This window comes from Neopelma chrysocephalum, unplaced genomic scaffold (genome assembly GCF_003984885.1).
Source record: "Neopelma chrysocephalum unplaced genomic scaffold, ASM398488v2 Primary Assembly neopelma1_25, whole genome shotgun sequence".
Lineage (NCBI taxonomy): Eukaryota > Metazoa > Chordata > Aves > Passeriformes > Pipridae > Neopelma > Neopelma chrysocephalum.
This window is the reverse complement of record NW_020897694.1, coordinates 41,894,490-41,919,235: the sequence shown is the minus strand read 5'-3', so window position 1 is coordinate 41,919,235 and position 24,746 is coordinate 41,894,490. Positions and strand designations below refer to the sequence as shown.

At 40.1% G+C, this 24,746-nt stretch overlaps 1 protein-coding gene across 4 annotated transcripts in view; it reads left to right on the top strand.

Moving 5' to 3' along the window:
* The window catches only part of COL4A2 (collagen type IV alpha 2 chain), a 144,980-nt gene that overhangs the window by 43,616 nt on the left and 76,618 nt on the right, over window positions 1–24,746 (top strand). For all 4 annotated transcript variants that reach the window (XM_027675100.1, XM_027675101.1, XM_027675102.1 and 1 more), the window contains one exon: window positions 17–100. In XM_027675100.1, coding sequence (XP_027530901.1) covers window positions 17–100 — 84 coding nt within the window. The remainder of the gene's footprint in view (window positions 1–16; window positions 101–24,746) is intronic.

Sequence of the window (24,746 nt, the reverse complement as noted above, 5' to 3'; positions counted from 1 at the left end):
GTGTTCTGGTTTGCAGGGTGGAAAGAAGAATTACACAGGACCATGTGGAGGCAGAGACTGCAGTGGAGGATGTCAGTGTTTCCCTGAAAAAGGAAGCCGTGTAAGTAACATTTTTTTCCTTTAAAACATTCTTGATGGTACCAGTTTAATGGTGTTTGCTGTAGGTGGACTTCCATCAGACTGCTAAGATTATTAAAACAATTATTCTTTTTCAGGAAAAAGTTCCTACTGTTTCATTTTACTTTCTCAAAAGCTTGTAGATTTGAAGAAATACTTTGTTATGAAATGTAGCAGGTTCTTCTCTCAAAGATCGTAGCCCAGGGACCTGATGGCCATGACAAGATGATCGGATCAGAATTTTAGGGATGCTATGTTCTATAGCGTCATTGGATTCTGCACTAAATGGATATGCTAAATGAATATGGATGAAATCACTCAATAATATTCTTGAAGTCTTTCTGATTAAATGTTATCTGTTGAAAAGATACCCCATACATGCATGGGATACATATATTTGATGATCTTTGAGGGCTTTTCCAACATAAATGATTCAACAATTCTGTGATTCTATGTGATTTCCACTAAAGCAAGAAGGAACTAAAGCAACAAGGAAAGCATGCAAAACCTGAAATCCCTGCTGGAAGAGAACTGCTTAGGACTTCGAGCATTACGTTGTGGTTGATAGTCTGTTCTTTGTTTTGAGGACTAGTGAAGAATGAGGCAGAGGAAAGGAGATGGGGTGGAGGGGATTAGCCACCTGCCACAAAGAGCTCTGAGAAATAGGGCAGCTCCTATGCTATATGGCTGGGAGCCCTGGCTGGCAGGCTCCTTCTGTACAGCTTGGTCTTCTGCAGCTGAGACAGTGACTCAGCCTTTTCCATCCACCCATCTCTAAGAATAGGTCAGGCAAGAGATGTGGCAGCAGGTCATGTGCTTGTTGTTCTGCTATCATAAACCTCATAAGATTTTTTAGTTCTCTGCCTTCCCTCTGTGCAGCAGGCCATCAGTCCTCATTCCCATTGCATTCCTCAAGCTTGACTCCACGTCTGAGTGGAGAGAGAGGTGGTAGGAAAGTCACAGTGTAGGTGGGAGGAAAGGAACACTCTTGTTTACAGCAGAAGTCCTGATGTCTCTATGGAAGTCAGATGATCCTGAGGTTATCATGCCATGAGGACTGTAATGGTTATACTCCCATCCCCTGACCATGAGCTGCTCATGATCTGCTTTCCATTACAATAACACAATGGCAAAATGATGAAGCTGAGGACAAACAAGCTTTACCCCAAGATGCAGCTTCCCATGGGACTCCCTCCAGCTGTTACTGCCTTACCTTCATCATCCAGCACATGAAGTTTGGCAAGTGCCTCCTGCCACTTCCCAGTTTTGACTCAAAGTCAAAAACTGATGCTGTAAGATGCTCACTAGAGTTCATGAAAATATCTGTTGCAAAACTACCAACTTTTGTGACTGAAATATTTTTCGTGTTCTTCTTTGACTGAGTAACCTTCAATTTCAAGTTACCAAGTCTGCAAGAAAAAAGAGGTAGTTAAACAGAAGTAACTGCACAGGTTAGAAAAGTTGAAAATGTAAAATTGCCAGAGTAGAGAACCAGTCAGGTGCCACTGACGAGAAGCTCCCTGTGAGTTGCTTACCATCTAGACTGAGAGGTGAGGGCAGATTTTATGTACTTGCTCGCCACTCTCACTCTTGGATTTATCTCAGAAAAGTAAGTAACCCCACTTACTAATCATGCTGGCCTCCCTTTAAACAGATACTCAAAAATAGAAATGGAGTATAATACAGAACACAAATTATATTTTGCTGCTTGTAGTTAATTGTGCAAGATGTGAAGAACTATTGGGAAAAGGGATTTACAGAATTCTATAACACTTGAAAAATTGTATTTTACCTCCCTACAATGATACATCTCATTCTGACTTAGCATACACTGCCTGTATTTTCTGTCTGCTGACCTCTTCAGATGTCACAACCTCTGTTAAACATCTGGTTTAAGGAACAAGATTGGCCTTTAGAGTCTAGTCAAATTTGGCATAGCTTTTGGTCTCATGCTAATCCTCAATGGGAATATTTATTTTCACAAAACCTCTGTATAATCTGGCACGACACACATTTTCTGTTCGAGGTGACTCATTACATGCTCAATAGACATGTTGCATGTTTGCACTTGTAAGAGTGACTGAAGCAGTCTGTCAGAGCCTGCTGCTGCAGTGACTCTCCATCTTGGATGCTTCAGAGCTGTCGCTTGCAGGACACCTGGAACTCAGTTGGGAGCAGTGTTGCCAAGGTCTGCAGCCTGCTGTCAGCCCTACCATCCCCTGGAAATTCACAGTCTGTTCATGACAGGTCTCTCAAAACCAGGCAAATAAAAGCACTTTCTTTGGATTCCTGCTACTGAATGCACATCAGCAGCCGTTGAGTGAAGAGAATTCACTGAAGTGGTAAATACAGTTACAAGCTATGAAAGGAGTAAAGGTCTGAAGAAATGCCAACTCTTTATTTAAGTGTGCTTCTACTTCATTTGCTATCATTGATTCAGTTGCAGTCTTAAGACAGAGCATTTGAGTAAAGATGGTTATTAGCTGTCTTAATCCAATTACTTTTGTTTTTTAGAAAGGGGTTTTTGCAAAATATGCCCACTGATACCTCCTGAGGCTCTCTGCTAGAGGCAGAGAGGTGCTGTTGAGATGTGTGAGGATTCAGCCAGGTTTTGGTGATTTGTGTCAGGTCTCCAGGCGTCGGACGGCTGGAAGCCCTGTGCTTCTGTCTACATTGCTTTTGTTTTTCAGGACTGATAAGTGTAGGTATGAAGACGCAGGAAAGTTGAATTGTGCTTCACACTGGCAGTTTCTAGGGACAAAAGGCAACTTAGCAGAAATCAGTGCACTCACTTAGCAGGCCTACTAGACAGAGATATGTGGGTTTAGTTTTTCCTCCATCCTATTTTGGCTGGGTTCAGCCCTGCAACTTTCCCTGGGCTCAGACACAGCTGAAATCCAGTGGGGACAAAAAATAAAACAGCAGAAGTGACATGTGCCCACTGTAGTGGTCTGGGAGCTTCTGCAGCTAGGCAAAGGCAACAGTAAGCCCGCAACCTCCTGCCTCTCATCTGAGCTGCTCCCAGTGTTCTGAGAACACCTGCAAACATTCCCAGGAGGAAAACTGGTCCAATTCAAATATTAGAGAATCAGGGCATTCCTGATAACCATGTTTGTAATTCACAGCAAATGCTGCACTGTTGCTTGGAGAAGAGTCTCTGAACAAATATTTCTTGGGCCACACGTGTTCCCACTTCCTGTCTTGCTTTTGAGTTCACACCTTCAGAGTAGGAAGAGTAAAGGGAATTTCCTCCATAAGTTGGTTTTTTGTTCCTAGTCTCTAATGACACTGTAGTCTTTGTTCTTTTTCACTGCAGCTTAGTTATTTTCCATTGTATTTACTGTTAGCTGGTTACAAATATCCAATCTATCTAACCATATCTTGCAATTTGGTGGTTGGAGCTGGGACTGCAGGAGCCAAGCTTGGGGATCACCTTCTGCCTCATCTCCCCTTCTCACAGCTGACAAAAAGCTCAGTGACGTTGCAGTGAGAATTGAAGCTCCTGAAGGAGTGTTCAAATCCACATGTAAAGAAAGCATGGTATAAGCCTCAGTGGAAGGCACAGAGTGAAAAGGGAGAGAAAAGACAACAGACTCATCTTCTCCCTAAGATAAGACAGATTCATCTTCTCATTTTCTTCTAAGACAACTTCTCCTAAATTGTTCTCCTAAGACAACAGACTCACCCTTCCCCTATGTTACATGTGGAGAACATAGTGTTACGGAGTACCCAGATGCCTGGGTAAGAGGGAAAAGAGTAAAGGGAAACACTGATACAGTATTGAAATCCTATTTTGAATGAAACAGAAACACTGGATTAAAGGAACAAAAAAAAAACAAATTAAAAACATCTCTTTTCTTTCTTTTTCCTCTAGATTTTTATTGCAGCTCCTAAAATCTTGATATTTATAGTCCTTTGCGAACCCTATATTGGTCAGGGAACAATATATGTGCCTTTAAAATTTGTTAAACATTAATGCACTTACACAGGAAATGATAACTCCTTTCAGTACAATGGCCAACTGTTTGACCTATTAAAGTTCATAATCAACCTCACTTCATAACCAACCTAGAAGGCTTTATAGAAAGTGGAAGTGAATGGAAATCTTTTTGATCTTTCTATAGAGTGAGAAAATGCAGTCTTTTGAAATCTCTCTTTACTTTCTAAGTCAAGCGTCTGACAGTGCTCAAGCCATTTAGCCATTGTTTTTGCAAGGGGCTGGAATAATGGAAACTGAAATTAAAAGACAGCTTTTTGACCCCCCATAAAGGCCATCTTTGGGAATGCCTGAACATTCCTTTTTAACCAAGACTGGCATGAGGGCTCAGCAGAACTCCCTTACAGTTATCTGTTATATTGCTTTTGCTAATGCAATGGCCATGGGTAAGCTATTACCAGTTCATCTATAATTACTCCTGTCTGCTTTTGGATGCCATACAGTTGGGAAATCTAGTGTCTGGTATTCACTTACAAGCATTTTCCATAGAAATTTAAATCTTAACACATGGGCTAGATCTAGACATTTTTCATCATAATTAAAAAACAAAAAAAAACCCCACCAAAATATTACACATAAATACCCGAATTCTGTTATTATATCTTAGGGAAATGTTTAAATCCAATAAAATAATTTTATCAACTGTTAGTGTAATTCTTGTACATCACAATTAACTGGCTTCTAAGCTGGTATAATGGCAGTAGCTCCTTCTAACTCTTTGTTAGTGTAAGCTGATGTATCTGATGAAATCTGATATTTACCCTTTTTTATACAAAATTAGAACATAAGAAGCATCTTCTCAAACTGGACCAGTGATACATGTAGCCCACTACTCTGTTCCCAACTGTGGCAGTAAGAGATGCTGTTTATGGGGAGCACAGAGTTCTGGCAGCTTTCTGTAGTCCATTTCACTTATACCCAAGATAACCCAATTTATATGTTCCTTCAGTATCTGTGTTTCTCCCTGAATTTGTCTAATCGTTTTTTGAAGCTGCTGTAACTGTGTGTCTTCACAACCTCTAGTGGCACAAAGGAGTTCATTACTCAAATTATATAAATTATATAAATCACTGTCTGACCTGTTCTACACAAATCTCCTTTTGGTTTCATTGAGTACGTCCTATTTCTAGTACTGTAAGACTTGGAGCAGTTCTGTGTTTATGTTACTCACTGCTTCCCTAACTTTGTAATTCTCAGTTTTATTCCCTCTCATTTTTCTCCTGTCCAAAAGGACAAGTCCCCACCTTTTTAAGTTCTCTTTTGAAGGCGACGTTCCAACCCTTAGTCCCTTTATTCTACTCTGTCTTCTGCAAGAGACCAGAAGTGTACACAGAACACAGGATTATAGATGCACTAAGCAAATTGACACCCATCGTTTTCTTCTCAGTAGTATCATTCCTGATGCTCCCCAACACTGAAGCCTATCTGCCCACCCAGTTTAGTGGGGTCCTTCTGGATCTCCCAGCATGGGAGATCACCAGATCTCCCCATTCCTCATCACCAGCATCACATTTAACAACCTAAGAGAGATTAGTATCATCTATAGACTCCGATGTTTCACAGTTCAGTCTCTTCTGCAGATGACTGTTGAAATCTTTGCTAAAACCAGTTAGAGCACACGTCTGAGAGGACCCGTTGCTGTTGTCTCCATTTTGAAATATGACCATCAGGTACTATTCTTTTCTTCCTAACAAAGAACAGTTTATCAAAGTAGTCTTGAGAATCCAAATATATTACGGTCACTAAGGCTTGCTTTACCATGCTTATCCTTGTGACCAGTTATTGTATTCTTTAAAGTGCACTACTGCCTTGCTAAGCAGGAAAGTCAAATAAACTGGCCCACAGTTTACAGGGTCTCCTCTTGAGCCTCTTTTCCACATGGAAGCTTGGTTGGCACCAGCCCACTGGTGCAGTGGCAGTTTGTAATGTTGAGTTACACACTTTGGCCAGCAGTTCTGCAGTTTCGTACTTGAGTTCCTTCAGAAGTTACAGATGAATGCCCCCACTCCTGTTCACTTAGTAACATCTACCTTACCTGTTTTATCTACTTCCTTTATATTTACCTGAAGGTAATCTGTCTCAAGGAATAACTTGGATCTGGGACCTTCTCAAACACCTTCAGCAGTAAAGACCTATGCAGAGAAGTCACTAAGTATCTCTGCTATGGCCTTATCATCCCTGAGTGCTCCTTATAAGCCCTTGGCATCATGTGTACTGCTATTTCCCTTGATGGCTTCTTGTTTTTCTTTAAACATCTTTTTATTGTCAGCTTGATTATCTTCTGCAAAATTTTCTCATTAATTTTTAGCCATCCTAGTTACCATTTACTCTTAATCTGTTTCTTATGGGCTTTCCTGTTCATTTCAGCAATTTTTTAAATACCAACCCTTTTACCTACAATAGCCTCCCTAGCTTTTTTTATGAGCTATGCAGGGTTTTTATTGAACTGTTTTACTTTCTTTTTGATATGTGACACATAGTTTACCAGGATTTTTAACACAGTGTTTTTGAAAAGCCTCCAGGTTGCTTTAGGCTTCTTGCCTTTTTGACTGCTTTTTTAGGCTTTTACTATTTTTGTGATTTTTATGTATTTCCCCTTCTTGAAATTGGATATCTGTGTGATGTATTCGTTTGGCTTACTCCATCCCACTACACTACAGCAATAAGTTCAGTTTTACTGTGAAACTCTTACAGAGCAGTTCTCCCAATAGTATCTCTTAAAGCAAGTCCTGTGCAGCACTAAACACAGACTAAACCCAGAGCAGCATCCTGTCTTATGTGTCCAAGGGTTTACTGCTCTAAGAAAAAGTCAGTTACTGTGTCCAAAACTTTTACCTCCTTATCACATCTGGATGAGGCATTGTGCCTGACAGTATGCTGGTAGTTGGAATTGGCCAATATTGCTACCTGACCTAGTTTTGCAGCTTCTCTAATTTCACTAAGTATTTAATTATTGATGTCTTTAGCAGGGGAATCCTAAATACAAAAGTCCTACTTTTCTGTTATTTCCACTCACAAGGATTTCCTAATGTGCCCCTCTGCCCCAAGTATTTTTTTTCCTGTAACACTTTGTTGTAGTCTTTGCATACTGTGCCATTGCCCTGGCTGTGATTTTCTATCACTCCTGTAAAGCAGACAGACTAGTATAGTAACTTGGTATGCCATTGATTATCTTCCTTTAACCAGCATGAGATGCCTGTTATATCCGGGTTGTCATTTATTGCCAAGTAGTATAATTCCATAATCCTATTTTGTAGATCTTATAGCATTGCTGTAGAAGCATTTACAACTTTTGACCATTCATTTCCTCCCTTGCCTTCTCAGGAATGTATTGAGCATTAGCCATTTGTCACTCACAAGTTCATTCAGTCTGAACCAGGTGCTCCATGGCTGTCAGTCTTCCCCTGTTTCTAGTTTAACTATTTCTCTGTGAACTTTTTAATTCTTAGTAGTAGCAGCCTTGTTCCGTTTTGTATGGAACAAGTCTAGTCCATTCCTCCTATGCAGGTCTCTCTTGTTCCATGGAGTTGGCAAGAACTTCAGTCTCCGACACAGCTGCCTTGAGTTAATCCCTAGGACGTCCCTGTTCTACTCTCTTGCCAGTGGTATAATATAGATTGTGACCACTGGTCCCTCCCTTCTACTAGACTACTAAGACTTCTACCAGATTATAATCAACTAGAGATTTAAGTTTATCAAAGATTTGATCCCTTGTTCCAAGCTGATTATCCACCTTCCCTCTGACTACCACTAAATACTTATTAGATCAACATCAAGGTTTTGTGGGTTTTTTTTTAATGGTGGCCTTGTGAGGGGAGCCACAGCAGAGATGGAACTGCTCCACCACATTCTCACAGGTCTTGTGGACCTGTTTCCCTCCAGCTCAGCCTGTCTTTCCTCTAGAGAACAAATCAGGACTTCTGCTAGGGCCAGGGGCTGCATATGCAAAACCTGCCTCTGGGATCAGCAATAACACAACTGGCACTCTCTTTGCAACAAACCAAGAGGTCTCTGCTCTGATGCTTATCTTCTGCCTGTATCCTGAGCTTGCAATTTGTTAGCTCTTGAAAGTTTGTATTAGTATAACTTCTTGTTTGAGAGATGGTTGGCATTACTTTTCCCTTTCCCTGCTCTACCCATATTAAACTTAGTAGCAACAAGGAAGATCTGGCCTCACTGAGATGTACCTGGGAGTCATGAGGAGAAGGCAAGCTGACCTAAACCTCTCTATACAGGCTGATGCAATCTCCTTCATTTAAGGATCAAGGAACCACCATGACAGCTCATACACCCTTCAGACATCTGCAGGAAGCCACTCAGCAAACATCCAAACATGAACTCACCACCAGAAGAAACCCCACTGATCACACAAGCCAAAATCTCACAAAGCTTATGTACCTTCCAGAGGCCTGCCCTTGCTTATCTTTCTCTTTTGGTTCTTACCTTCCCAAAACAAAAATGGTTTGGAAAATGTCCTATTTGCTCTCCAGTTTTTGCCATATACAAAACTTCGGGAGTGAACTTGATCATATATCTTTTATAGTATTGTCAGAATCTGCAGCAGAATGGATATAAGTACCAAAAAAAGGGTGCTTCAAAATTTCACATTGCTTCGTAGACCAAGGTTAACTGTGGAAATTTCTAGGAAGAAGAGCTGCCCTCAGAGGGGAGGTATTTGGGGGAGGTATTTGTAATGGCAAGAGATTTAAAAATAAAATGCCTATGGTATTAATGATCATTATGCATGGACAGGAAGGCACCTTTCATTATTTCAGTGGTGTGATCAAGTCTGGTATGGTACTAGAGGTTTAATTTTCTTTTTTTCTCTGGTCATGGTAATAGTGGCGAGCAGCTCCAAGGATGGCAAAAGACAGGAAATGAAAAGTGTTACCATAAAACGCTTGAACAGTGTGAAGCTAAATTCTGCTTGCAGATACATGAGTACAGTTTTCTTTTACACACGTGTTTGAGGGTGGTTTCAAATGCATGCTTTCATTTAAGTTTATTCATTCAAAACACAGACTTACAAGATCTTTCTAGCATACATGAATCCTGCAAGTCTTGATATTGTTCCATAGGGATCTAAATCTTGGGCATAAAGCTTAATTGCGTGAACTGTTAGCAGTAAATAGGCCCATAATCTTTTGAGTTTGCTACCAAAGGCAGGCAGGGTACCCTGTTTGCTGGATAGAACTTGAACTCATGTCAGTCTGAAACTTGATACCTACTTTATGATCTAATGTTTTATTTAGTGAAAAATGCTTAGCCTGGGCTACATTGACTATCAACCAACCATAGAGTGGGATAGTTGTGTTGGTTGCTAATTCTTGTTCTTTAGTACATTTGTCCTGACATTTTTTTAAGTGAAATATGCATGTTTTCTTTTTTTTTAAACTCTGTTTATACATGTTTAATCAACATCAGAGATCTTTTTGAACTGGTGGATGGAGGTTAGATAACTTTCCCATGAGCAAGAAGCATGGGATCCTCCTTTCATATATGCATTCTACACAAAATCTGACATTTGGGAAATCAGTGAAAGGTCTTCCTCAGAATCTGTTTCAAATAAAAAATGTAAAATATATTAAAAATATATTAAAATATCTTGTAAAAGCAGGGTGTTTTGTTTGTTGGTACATGCCACATGACATTTTCATTTGTAAATGTTCAGAATATTATAAAGAATATTTAAAACATAAAATAAACTCAAATGGAGACTTTATTTAAATCAAACAAAATATGCACATTGACCAAAAATTATTTTTTTACTCCTTCTTATTCTTTTGCAGAACATTTCTACTTCAGCCAGATGTGAAACATTGTTTGATTCCATAAGTAACCTATAGAAATTGTGTTTATTTGTAAAGGACTACAGTGTTGTTAAGCCCATCCCATGCTAACAATTTGCATTCCCTATATTTTGCTCCAGCCCTGAAAGCAAAATTCCTCCAAAACCTTTTCAAATCAATCATACAGGAGAAAAAGAATGATACTTGACTGGAAGGTAGTCAAAAGGACACATTCACCTTTTTATTTCCATATTCAGCTTAATCTTTTTAAACTTCCCTGGATTGATATATGTTATCTCCAGCAAAGTAAGTGAAGGTAAGCAGCATTCACAAGATACTGTGCTTTCTCTCTTCAGCCTGAGCTTAAAAGTGTGCAGATACTTCTACAAGCTTGTATAAAAAACCTTTACAATCTCAGCTGGTGTGACAGGAGAACAATTCAACAGCATTGGGCAAAGCTCAAGAATTAGTGTAATCAATCAAAATTAATACTAAGGTTGTAGTTTAAACAAACTTATGACCGAAATAAATATGCTGGATTAACTCTTTGTAATGTAGATTCAGCTCTTCTGTTTGAAATTACACTATAATGCCTTTTGCATTACCTATGTATTCTGTTGATTTATGGGCTTGTTACACTCTAAGAAAACAAATCTTATGGCAGTTTGCTAATAAATTGAGAAGGTATTTCATTGGTATTTTAGGAATTTATTTTGAGGGCAACATTTTTAACAGGGCATTTGACCATCTGCATATCACAAATTTGATTGAGAGATGGAGAAAAAAAGCAAGAGAAGTCACAGTAAGCAATCAAGAACCACTTTATTGCAGAAGATCAAAAATGACTTAAAATTTAACTCTAGAAAATTTAACTGTAGTGAAGAAATAATAGAAAGGAAACTTGTTGGAGATGAGTAGTGCAAAGTTAACTTTGGTCACAATAGTCAATGATGGGATAAGAACGCTTTGGATGTACTTAACAACCATTTAAAAATATTGCCATACCTTTTTTCTTGAACAGCATTTTTTCCCCCTTCCTGTCTTCCTATGAAATCCTGCAAATATATTTTACCGTATTTAGAAAATAAGCACCTGCAGTTAAGCAATTTTCTGACTTATCTGTAACCTATCCACTCATTCTGGTCAATAGTGTCTGCATAGCACAGTACGTTCTCATGTATCATTGATCTTTTTGTTTGGTTTTCACATATAAATTACACTTCATTACAGAAATGAAATGCACTGTCAGGATTGTTTTCAGACAAATGTGCTGTCCATTTGGTTAGACCTTCAGGCTTTGACTTCTAGCAGTCAGACAGTGCAACTACTGCACAAAAATATTCTTGATGCTTTCGGCCAAGTTTTGCAATTTCTGCTTACTGTGAGCAGGATTTTAAAGAAAGAGCGGTGAGTGGATGATAGTTTTACTCTGTGACTGGGTAGCTCACACAGGCATCCAAGAGGGATAATCCAGGTCATCCTTTAGCGCTTAAATTATACTCTAGAGATTGTAAATGTTTCTCATGACATATGTCTGAGGCTTTACAAATTTCTCAAATGGTGCTTGTTTCTATTTTCTGTACTTTTGTCACATGGGAGCAAGTAACATTGACCCATTTTCCTTTTGTCTGCTTTGGTAAGTACCAAACTATTACTGGAATCCTTTGAGTCTGACCTGGAGAGACCAGGAATGTGGGAATGGGCAGGCTGTCATCACGAACAGTATCTGCCGAGGCAGACCGAGCCTGTTCTCAGCATTTTCTTACTGACACTTAAGAGAATGAATGTCCCTTATTTACCTCAGTTTGTACATAATTTCCATGTACTTTTCAGTGTGAACTGGACTGTTGAAGTATACATAAGTGCTACCATTACACTGATCTGGGAAAGGATGACAAGTGTTAAAATGTCTTACAATTAGATATTAATTTTGGGAGCATGTAGAAAGAAGATCTTGAAGGATTGATGCCTGTATTTTAGGCACAGAGAGCAGCTCTAGACAATGAATAAGCTGCAAGCCCAAACAAATAAAACATTTGTTAAGCATTTTTTCTCCCACAGGCTAAAATTATTTTTCTATGAAAAGATTGTATTAGTCCATCAGATTCCTTTCTGTCTACTGCTATCATAGATGCTCAACAAAGAAAAGCACTTTGAGTTTTTAGTGGGTTTGGTTTTGGGGTTTTTTTCAGTATGGATCATGGTTTTCAATGAAATTCTGTGTCTAACTATTGCTTATCTTATTAGCAAAACTAATTTTTGCAAATACAGTATTACTGGTTAAAAAGATACTATAAACCCTTATTAACTTTTTTTAAAGCAGATTTATTTGTCCCCAAAGTTGTTGGAAAAGCATAGTATAGGTGTAAGAGCAAAAAAGAAAGTTGTGCTCGCTATCCTCCCCAGGACACATGTTGTTTCACTCCATTCATGGCATAGCAACCTATATAGTCTTCTGTCCAGTCAAATAAAGACCTGGATATTCTGTATTATTTTCTTCTGATCTAAATAATCCTTTTTCCCTATAAATCATCCTTTGGCTGTTTCTCAGTTTCTATAACCCCTACTTCTCTCTTTCTTTGATGACCTTTCTGTTATCCACTCCCAAGCATGCAACATCATCTCGTTTTCCATTTCACCACTGGTTTTGTGTTAAAGGCTTTCCATAAAGGACTTCCTTTCTTGATAGCCTGGAAGAGGAATGAGAGAAGCTGGTTCTGTGAGATGAGCTCTCCCTCCTGTAATGCAGGATAGTATGGTCTTCACAGCTGTCAGGGCTTGTCTGTGTTAAGATGTAAACTCCTTGGGCAGGAGCTGTTTGCTGTTTGCATGTGGTTCTTTGTATGGTGCCAAGAGCATTGCTAGCACTTCCAGGGTTATGGCAGAGGTGGCATCATGCAGAGGGGCAATGACAGCTTTTTTCCAGTGGACGGGGACTCCAACAGCAAAGGACCCAAAGGCACCACATTATGCTGTGGGTGTTGGACCCATTTATGTTCATTATTCCGGTATTTAATAAGGGTATGCATTGGCATGCAGATTTATGGAAAAAATGTTTTTTCCGCAGGAAACTCTTCAGTTCAAATATGATTGTGCTGCTACTGCAGAATTTCCCTTACCACTGTGAGACTAACTCCCTTTCCATCACAGAGCACACTCCTCTATGTGCTTGGCACAGATGTGCAGTGTAAAACCATCTTGCACCCTTTTTCACAGCTTTTATTTTACTCCATTTTTATTTGCTCGGGACTTTGCACCATAGGACTGTTCCCCCACCATCAGTGTGCCTGGCAGACAGGATAGGCTATGTTGCATGAGCCCAATCTTGTCCTTCTTCAACCTCTCCTCATAGAGCGAGACTGCAGGTTACAGAAGGGTTGGGCTCCCCCTGTGTGACGGGGAAGTTTCTATTGCTGTCCCCTGCAGCTTCTCATCCCTAGCCCCTGCCTTCAGAGAAGAAGCAGAGGTAAATGTGCAGACTGAGGACAGATCTATTTGTTTTTCTTGTTGTTACGATGCCTCACAAACCAAACTGTGGAGTTTCACTCTGCTAGCTCATACCTGGTGCTGCCAGCAAGGTCTTGACTGCACTGCATGGCCACAGGCATGTACAACTGCTTAGGACTGCCTGAGCCACAGCTCCCTGTACAGGTCCTCCCTCTCCTTCTCAGCTGGCTTCTTTCTTTCAAACAGTTGCAGAGTTGGTTTTGCTAAATGACATAAGGTTATAATAAATCAAGTGAGAAGATTTGTGTTGTGCTTCCTACTGTATGGGAGAGGTCCATATGGTTTAATTACTTCCTCTGTGCGTCAGATATATGTATATAAAATCTCTGAAGTCATGTAACTGCCAAGATCCTATGGTGTGGTTTGAAACATTCATGCAGTGAACTCTCAAATGCTGTAGATGTGCTATGAAATATAAATGTAAAATAGATTTCAGTTTATCCAGTTAAACAACAGTATTAAAATTAGAGAAATCAAGGGAGAGATCCAGATTTCAGCAGAATGGAGAAGGGGGAAAGGACCAGAAAACTTTCTCAAGGCTGAATAGAGTTTTATCATCAAAGGAGATGGGAGAAAAACATTATACCTCCCAGGGAAACAGCAGAGCAGCCTGAGGACAAGAACCATGTCAAAGAAAGCCACCTGGTGAATTGTAAAGCCATTTGAAAAGTGTCATCACAAAATATGCCTGCTGGTACAGCTTTGGCCACCAGACAAAATTCTGCTTAAAAAAATGAACTGTTCCTGCGCTTTCAGGCAAAAATGCAGAGGAGGGTAAGTAGACCATGTAGACCTGTAAATCTAAGATCATGGATGGGTCCATGCACAGAGCCACAGTCAGTCTCTCAGCAGGGAGCTGCTCACCCCTGCATCTATAGAGCTATTTTCTCAGGGCCTAGCAGGCATGTAGTGACATATTTTCGATCCGGCACAATGGCTCGAGCATCTCTTGAGAAGGGGAATGGTATGTATTGGAGTGGTGAAATTAAAGGTGCAGGGCACCTCCGTGGGATCAAGCATGTCCAGGGCCTGATCTGCAATGGTAACCTTAGTTAAGTGCACTGGAGAACAGGCTTGCTTCTCCTCCCCCAAGCTGCCATCCTTCTGTGTCATGCCTCTAAAGCTGCCTGAGCTATTCCAGATGCATGGGAAGTGGAGAATAGGTTTGTTGGAGTTACTGAATCCGTTACTACCGTCAAGACCAAGGAAGATGAGGTTCCTTCATGAGAAAGCACCCATGGGAAGAATCAAGGTGTCCTCGGACTGCTCCTGAAAGTGACCCTGACACTGCCCCAAGGTGCCAACACTGACAACTTAGCAGGACCCTTCAGCCCATGCCCCACTGTGGTATGTGGTGTGCAGAACAAGAAACATGCAGAGGGGTAGGGGTCCTCCCCCTTAGGGGACAAGATCCTCCTAACCCCTGCATCTCCATCCTCAGCATATCCAGTCCTCGCTGGAGGGACACATGACCCTGTTACCACAGGAGTATTCCCCTGTCTAGTAAAGTGCATATATAGCCATCAAAGATACTCACTGCTGTCACAGTAGTAGTTTTATTAAGTAATGTTTTCCACTAGCTAATTGTATCAGTCATATATGCATTTAATCAGCAAAAATCCTCTACGTATGTTCTGCCTTTCAGCATGTGCTGCCTAAGCATGACAGTTTGTCCCCTCATGTTTACCAAAACTAAATAAACACTAAATACCATTCTCAATAAGTACACTTTTTAAAAAAGATTATTTTTGAGTGCTTCAACAGCCCCAACACCCTGGTATAAATATACACATGGTATTGTCTGCTGAGTCTGTGGCTTGGTGCATTTACACAGCTGCAGTATGGGCTGCTGTTTACTCTCCCCCTCACAGGCATTGTGTTCTGCCTTTTCCGTGTAAGGATTTTCCTTCTCTATCTGTATTTAGTCCTAGACAGAGAATTATCCCAATTTATATATGTTGTGTAACTTAAGTGACTTCAAATATGTTTTGCATGGTGTAAAGCAGAACACCAACTGGCTGAATAAACCCTCCTGCAATGAGTCATAGTTGTAAAGCTAAATGTCTTCCTGCTTCTGTGTACTAAATCAACAGGAGTCCTTTTCATTTTTGTGGGATAAACGTACTTCTCTGTCATGTATTTACAGTCACTGGAACACTTACAGCCACTTGTGAATCCTTTACTTCAAGGAGAGATTTTTCACACTGTAAATCCTGATTCTCTAAATCAAATTCTGTTGAAGATCTTGAAAAGTGTATGCAGTTAGAGGCTGCATAACTGATATCCATACCCAGTGGAGTACAATTTCGTTTTCAATTCAGGTAAAGCATTCCCATAATGAAATTCACTACCTAGTATTAGTTTATAATTGTTCATCTGTTCCTGCAGTGTGTTTATTCAAACATCTACCACAGTTTTCAGAAAGATTGGTCAGTGTTTTTTGTCTCTATTCTTGTCATGAGTTGAAATACAGGTCAAACTTAAGCTTATCCTCAAAATTCCCTCAGTACAAAAGCAAGTCATTCCCAGGTTCTTGTAACTTCTTTCAGTTAACCTGCATCTTTAAGCAAGTACGATACCTTTTATGCCTGTGTTACAAATGAGTCCCTTAAGCTGCAGGCACCTATAAAAGTTGTGGAGCTATCCCACCCCAGCTGTGTGTTTGCCAAACAGACCACACCAATTGCCAACAGCCAAAATTTGGTTGAAGCCCTGCAGAAAAGACATTTTTAGTTTGATCATTTGTTTTTGCGGCTGCTGGTCTGATTAGCTTTCAGAATGCAAATTTGGCAAGAAGTAAGCTTTGGCTTTTAAGAGCTAACTAAGCATCTAAGAATTCATGAGAGGCTTGAAGTGTGTTTTGTAAGGAAGCAGAAGCATCACAGGCAAATTATATTGTATTTGACCAGGGGAAGACCCAGGTGTTTTGAATCAAAGCTGCAGGAGTAACAAAGACATTCCAAAGGGTCCAGGAGGGAAATGCTTAAGCTTCCAGCTTAGCCTTCTGTGAGAACCTTTCAGTTTCATGTAATGGAAATAGGAAATAGCCATCTTTGCTTAAATTAAACTGTCAGGGGAGAATTGAGATAAAACCATCTGCAGATATTAATCTACTGCTCTCCAAAGTAAAATAGCATTCAGACTTCCTTCTTAGAAGTGCCTCCTTCCATGGGCACAAAGCTTTTGGTGTAATCACAGAATAAGCAGAAGTTTCCTTGAGTTGGTTAGCATGGGCTGGAAGGAGGAGAGGGTGGTAGTCAAAAAGAAAAATTACAGGAGTATACATAGTAAACAAAACAAAAGGCAAGTCTTTCAAACAAAACACTAATATTTAGATACTAAAGTGTCATGAGGTAAACTGAGACAAAGCAAAGCAAACCTCAGCTACCAACTGCTATTAAGAACAAGTGATTGGAAAAAAAAAATTCATTTTGTCTTATAAAAAGTATTTTTTTCGCTGGGAGGGGAAATGTTGCACAACCCATAAATGCTCCAGGATGCAGAAGCATTGGCCAGCTGATGACTGATGAATTTCATTTACTTCCTATCTGCCTTCTGAATATTTAGGCAGATGAAATTGCTGAGAATAAATTCAGATGGGGGTTGTAAAACAATCCCCTGCTTTGTTCAGCACCCTGGAACTTAGTCCAGTTTGGTCTATGGCCAGTGCATGTGCCTTTGTATGATGCCATGGTGCTTGTAATGCTCCGTTGGTTTTTACCAGCTTGACGGTTGTGCTCCTCTGGATTCTCTTACAGCCAGAGTCAGATGTGTCCCTGAAATGATGTAATCTCCTCTGTTGCTGTCAGTGTGATATGTGTTTTTCTGTTTTGTGGCTGATGGATATGGAGCCAGAGTAATATGGACTGCACATTTGCTTTCTGTTATGTGCAACTGTGTGTGTTCCTGTTGCCACTTCAGAATGATATTACTTTTATCTCTATAATACAAGATCGTTTTCTGTGTTCTGCCCCTCTCCTTTTGGTTGGGGTATTACATGTCTCAACTAGATGCCTAGGGATAACCCCCTTGCACTTTTTCCTCAAAGGTTTTAAACTGAATTTTTAGGATGCAAAATCGGTGTCTCTTCATCTTCAAAGTGGTTAAGCTGGGGGTTACCTGAGCTTTTGTTAGGATTCTTTTAATGGAGAACTCTGAATAAAATTCCTTCCTTGGGTGAAAACTAAACAAATATAGAAATTAGAAATTTGAACAGTGCATTTGTGTAAGCTTCTCAAGGGGAATTTACCCCATCTTACTCCTCCAGTTTGACTGAGTATCTTTCAATTAAGGTAGTAGTCCCCATCTATTCTTCAGCTGCTCTCCAGATCTTCTTCAAAAGAGGCAGCAGTCAGCAGCACCCTGGTAGTGCTGGACTTGCTTTTGGATAAAAGCACAAATTCACTTACAAAATCCTGACCTGCTTGTCAGTCATCAATCATGTGTAGTATATCTCATGTGTAATCTAGAATCATGTACAAAAAAGTATAAAATTACAACTGTTCAAACTGTTATTCTCTTTATGCATTATTCTGTATTGAAACTTCAGCCATCTGCATCCCCATTTGACTATGAAATACCTCTTTCACCAGTTGCACATTTTTCTTTGTTTATTTGTTTTAAAAAACTTGGCCCCTTCTTGTGCTGGCACTCTGAGTCCCCATCTTCCTGTGCCACCAGGGCCCATCTTTCCTCTCTGACTTTCATTACCAATCATTTTCTGGTAGTGAAAAGAAAACTTGCTTCTTGTTTCTTAGACACCTCCAGCTGGCAACCTACACTGACCTCTTCATCCAGCAACTCTCTCCCTGGATGTGCTCCAGGCTGCTCCCTGCATGTGGCAAGGGTATGCCTCAGACACAGCCACATGGGATGCTCCATCTTCACAGAGCCTGGTCCTGCAAAAGAGCTGTGAGAGGTTGGGCACACTCAGAAGCAAACATGGGATCTTCCCACATTCCAGCCGACTGAAAATAAAAAGCTTTGCTGAGTGTGTGCAGCTTTACAAAGGTCTGTAACTTGCCCAAGTTTCAGATGAAGGTCAAAAGTTGCTTTGCTGACACAAAATCCTTTTCCTTAAAGGAGCATGGGGAGGGAAAGAATCTTTCATAGAAAGAGGTCCCCAGGAGACTCAGAGACCAAGACAGACCTACACCATGACCCAGCACTGACTGACAGTGTGGGCAGTATGGGAGGCTTAAAGAGTGCCTCAGCTCTTCAGGTTTCTGTGTGTATCCTCATGTCACAAAACTCAACAGGAGAATTTCTCACCTGAAACTAATAACTGATGGCATGCATCAGCTCGATGATTGCTTTGTGGAAGCCATGCTATAGGAAAGAGACAGATCAAGTAGACCAACAGATAACAATTTATGGGGTTTGGAGTTCAGGATTATCATATATTTAATTCCACGCACTGCAGCTTCTTATTCAGATACCACCATTTCAATACATTCTTTCCACATTAGATTTGAAATTTAAAGGGAATAAACAGTGAAATTCATGTTCTGCATTGTATATTGCAGTTTTGTGCATTTGTTTTTCTGGAGAGAAGGGATGTGAATCATATGCTTAGGGAACAAATGAGTGATCCAAATAGGTGCTGTAGTTAAAAACTATATGTGAAGCTAAAAAAAAAACCAAACCCACTTCTTTTCAATGTTTTGTCTTTTTACGTCTTTAGCCAGATGTCATGCACGTACTTTGGTACTGCTTTTGTGAACATTTTCTTGAAGTTTTACAGGAAGCTAAGACATGGAAAGACTATAAATATATGTGCATTTCCCAGATGAACTGCATTTGCCAACCAGTGCATAGGAACAAAGAGAGTTAAAAGTCAAAACAGAGAAATTCCTCTGAGTATTTCGATTATGAGAAGATTTGTAGGGCTTTACTTTAATAACTATAAAATACTTCGAACTGGTTTCTTAATGTCAGCATTATTTATTTTTCAGAGCAAAGTTCAGAAAATTTTGAATGATTGTATATAAATTTTTTACATGTCGTGGCTCCTTCAAATACACATATATATACTTTTTTTCAGAAGTGATAGATTGCCAAGTTATCTGACCTCTCGAGAGAGGAAGTTGGGAGGACAGTTTAGTAACATTTTCTTTCATTCTCAATGTGGAATAAGATCAAAAAATATGTATTTTAAATTCTGCTAATAGCCTTATCTTTTCTAAACCATAAGGTACTGGCAAAATAACAGCACAAGTAAACATGGCTCTTGATGCACCACATTAAAAAATGGCTTTTGTTTATGAAAACTTTTTTTGTTGTAGAAACTTGTGGGAATAATGTTGTATTAATGGTAGGATGTTGACCTTTTCCAGCTATGGAAGATAGTCTCAGAACAGGATCCAGGAAAAACAAACATGGAAACTACTTAACTCCTTAGTTGTGTGCCCGAAACTTTGTGAGGAAGCGTTATTTAAACTTAGTCTATTGTACTTACAGATTGTGTCATTACATTAAAGTGCCACACACACACAACCATTTTCACTAAGCACAAAGTTATCAAGAGCTTAAGGGAACAAATAACTTCTGTGAGGAAGAATATTGCTTTAATTTCATGTAATATATGTAAAAATATGCAGTTGTCTGCTATTGTCTGTGTTTTGTCTACATTTATTTATAGTCTCCTAGGTCAAAAGTAGGGCAGATTTTCTCCAGATTTTAGGGTACACTGTGTAGTGCTGCTGAACAAGAAGTTATACTGACAAAAAGAGTGAAAACAAACAAGTTTCCCTGTTACTTTGGACTTGAGCTCATGTTCCTCTTGTAAGCTAAAACTGTCCCCTTGGATTTTTTAAGTCCAAAGCCCCAAGACTCAGGTGAATTCTGTAGAACTCCTGTATGTGACCTTTGCTATACAGTCCATCTTCCCCTCTACTGAATTCACTCCTGAACTAAGTAACCACAAAATTTAAGGGCTGCTGACATCCATTCAGGGTCTTGAAATGAGGCTTGTGAGGTGTATAGGTGATTGTTGGTAGTTTCCCTATGATCTGGAGAGAAACCAGTGCAGGCCCATAGTGGGGAAAGAAGAGAAATACTCTTTGATCTGTCTGTACATTGTGTCTTCCACTTTTTTTGGACCAGTTGTAGGCAGATGTCCTGTAGGTAGCTTTTCTTACATTCCCCTTTCTTTGTCCACATGTTTCTTCCAAAGCCTCTCTGATGACAGTAGATATAGGAAAAAGTATCTGTCACTTCTTACTGAACAATTGCTGACTATCAGCATCAGCTTCAAGAAGAAAATGGAGCTATCCCAGTTCATATCAGCTGGGCACCTCACCCATCATCTTCACTAGATCTCATTCTCCATTCTTTCCAGTCAGATTGTATATGTCATTATGAACAAAAAGAAAATAGTAGAGTTTATTAACATCAAGTAGTTTTAACATTTTCAATAAACTGTGTAAGTCAAGAATACAGTGAAAAGTGGTCATTAGTACAGTGTACCACTTCACCTTTACAGTGATGTATAACCAGCACACAAACAAAATCAGAAATGTTGATTTCAAAGTAGTGGCTTTTTTTTCCCAAGGAGATTAGATTTCTGTATTGTCTTTAGACAGCCATTCTGGGGATCTTAGGCCTGTTCAGACACAAGGTACTTCAATTCACATATTATTTGTCAGTAGAGAACCTCAGTATCAGCTTTGCATAACATGGGAGTATGTGGGGAGTTACTACCAAAAAACCAGAAGCAAAAAGTGTTTCCTTCTTATGGATACTGTATCAATTTGTCCCTGCTCCTAGGTGGATTAGCAGCCAGTTCATGAAGCAGCAGCTGATCCTACAGCTCACAGATCACCCTACTGCAGTGAATCAGCACTGATTTCAGCCCAGCTGTACATACATCTGATATTCAGTCATTACTGCATAGGTATCTGAGTTGTGCTCATAGTCCTTGCATGAGCAGAAATGAGATGCAGGAGGTGCTGCAACCTCCAGGCAAGCTATCCTGCTTGTAGCCTTGGGCTCTCAGGAAACATTGCTTCCCTTCTTGGCTTAGCCATGGACTCGTAATCTGTTGCAAGTCATGTGAGATCAATCTTCTAAGAGCTCAGTTCTCCTTAGTTACCGAAGTAAAACAGATTTCTGGAGTGTTTGACAATGAATTACATCCATTATGTGCTGAATTTTGGTCATCATACTTATTTAGCAAGAAGTAAGCAAGTGGAAGTTGAAGGCACATTAGGGAACTTGGAGCAAGGGTTTGGTACTGACTATTTTTGCAAACCAGGTTCTTGTCTTTTGAATAATACCACTGTGGTTGAGGTTCTCAACCTTAGTAAAGAAAATAACAGCAATTCCCTCCTTCAACTCTCTTGTTTATTTGCAGCGCAAACTCTCTAAACTGTTATTCAATGTGCATATAAGTGCCTCTCACACAGACACCTTGATCTCTTCGAGACTTTGTAGACAGCACAACTAATAAGCACTTACTACATTTAATAGGACTTTTTTCCTTGTTTATGTCTCTGTAAACTGTAAGGTATGCCATTTCAGGTACTGTTGCCAACACAGATAGATATAACTTCCTCCTAAAGACCTCCAATGGTGGAGATTCCACAGTCCACCAGCAAGCTTATCAACATATCTGAAGTTCCTGTGCTGGTATCTCTGCTGTTATACCCCACTTAGTCTTTGCTATTGCAGTTTATGGAGAGCAGACTCATTCATTTATTATTTGTAGGTAAAGTTGATTGTATTACTGATAATTCTTTATTGTTTTCCTCTTGGCTCTTGAAATGCAGTGTCCAGAACTGAATTTAGACTGTCTGACCACAACCATATCAATACTGAGAAGAGCATAAGGATTATTTTATGTGTTTTATGCCTGTCTACAGTGTTCAAAAACTCAGAGGTGAGAAAAGTCATTAGAGGGGTCATTGTGTGTTGGACTAGATGACCTTTAAGAAGTCTCTTCCAACTCAAACTATTCTATAATTCTATGATTCTTTGAGACAATTGTCATTGTGCTCTTGGATTATGTTGTTGCTGTGGCCTCTCTTCAGATTTGAATCTGATTTTGGATGTGTATATATCCAAATATTGTAGTTCAATATTTAGTGCAGCTTTTATTGCCAAGTAACTCCTGTTAGTGGGAGCTATACCTAAAGTATATAAGTCTGAGGAAGTGGAAAATTATTCCACGGACTGTCTCTGCAACAAATCCTGTAGGGATTGTTAGTCACTATGACAATTCTTTTCTTCCCATCACCAGAAAGTTTCTTCTGTTCCTGGTCAGAACCTCACCATCTAGGAAGCTCTGAATATTTCTAGGAAAAGTGTTAAAAACTTCAGTCTCTTGTTGGTAAAAGGTGGAGAGCATGAGAGGAATGTGACATTCACCAGGAGTTGTGGAAATCTCTGTATGCCCCTCTGGGTTTTAATATCATTTTCCTTATCAAAGTTTATAGGGAATAATTGCACAACAGCACGTCTTGTTTTCATAACTGGGTAGTAAATCAAAGTGAGGAGGTATAAGTGGAAGCCTGCAATTTCACAGCACTGTGTGGACACAAAATAGCTTCTGCATGTGCAGTACGATACCTCCTTGGCTCCCTAAGCTTTCAGAAAGTGAGAAAAGCCTGTTTAGGACTGCCTTTTCAAAGCCAGTCAAAACAAAGTAAAAATAACAGGAATCTTAAGCAACCCTTGCCAATTGGCCAAAATGACTGGGCATGCTTTGCTTAGGTCAAAATTTTGCTGGAACATATCAGTGAGTGAGAAGTTCTTTTGCTATGTAACTATGCCAATAAATAACCAAAACATAACACTTGGAAAAGTCAGTAGATGGACAGCTCTCCCATTTGTCAGCAGCTACTTTTCCAATGCACTGAAAACTGTGGGTGGTGTTGGGGAGCTTGTGGGAAGGCTTTGGGAGGAGGGGTTGATTGGAATAGTTTTAGTATGATGAGGACTGTCTTATAGCTAATCAGTTCTTTGAGTGGAATTTTATCTCTACTGGGAGGTGAGCTCATTCGCCTTTATCGACCTCAAATCCATGTTTAGAAAAAAATCAAAGTAGGATGCATTCCTCTTCTTGATGGCTTATTCTTGCAAAACGCAACTGTTTCTTACCACCCAGTGTCTCCTGAAAATGAGCTGTGTTTTGATTTCAGTCTGGTTTGTGCTTTCTTCTGCTGAAACAAAAAATGCAAGCCCTCAGATTAGCTCTTTGTATTTCTGGACAGTTTTCAGTGACGGATTTTAGAGCATCTCACAGCCCATAAAATTTTTATCAAAGTACTCCAGCCACCTTCTTCTTGTTGTTTTCTTTCTTACTCTTCTTTAAGACCCGGTTATAGAGTAGAAGTAAGGCAGGAAGTTTTATTCACTCTAAGATTCATTGAAACTCAACTGGCCATCCATACTAGCAGACACGGAATTTCCAAAATCTCTACATTGCTTTCTTACCCTGCTTTCACTGCTTATCTGTTTTGCTTTTTCTCCCTGCTATTCCATGCCAACCCCACCCTTCTCTTTTAACTGATGCTTTTCTCTCCAGGAATGTGCACCTGATGAACCTGAAGATTCTCTTCTTGCCAAGTGGCTATTTGGTGAAGAGGCTTCAGGAGGGTGTGGGAGTAGACAGTGAAGGAGACAGAAGGAGGAAGGTTGTAGATGTGATTTGTGTAGGAACTGGCAGCAGATGGCTGGGACTAAGGCCAGGAGAGGAGAGGAGCAGTGGAGGCAGGAGGGAACAGTGATCTAGGTCGTAGAGAAAAGCAGTCTCAATGCAGTGGGGCTCAGGTTGCACAAGAGGAAGGTAACTTAAGGCCATTCCATGTCAGTGTTTATGTGGCGGACATGATCCTCAGTAATCTGTCATGGAACAGGTTGTCATGTTTGTGTTCCTCTCCCTGTTTGAATAAAGATGCTGGAAATGGAGGGAATTGGGTTATTGTCAGTATAATGTTTTGTTTGTCTGAGGGCCGGGTTAACCTGTGAGGTGTAACAATGCCCGGCTCACTCGCTGTGGGCAGCCAGCGTGCTGTTCAAAAAGGCAGCTCAGTGCCATCTCAGCCACTCTCACCGCGGGCACTGAGCACACATCCCTCTCCCAGTGGTGGCAGTAAGGGAGTGAAGGGGCCTTTCCTGCCACGTTACTTCAGGGGACAAGGTAAAGGAGTTGGGGCAAAGGGGCATGAGGATTATTTAATCACATCTTGAGTTTGGCCAGTCAGCAGCAAATGGCCTTTACTTCTTATGTACTTGTTTAAAAGAACATTTCTGCTAAGCCGAGTCTGGTTCCTGAGTCAACCTTTGGAAGATTTTCAACAAACCACTTAAAAATGCAGGGAGTACATAGCAAAATA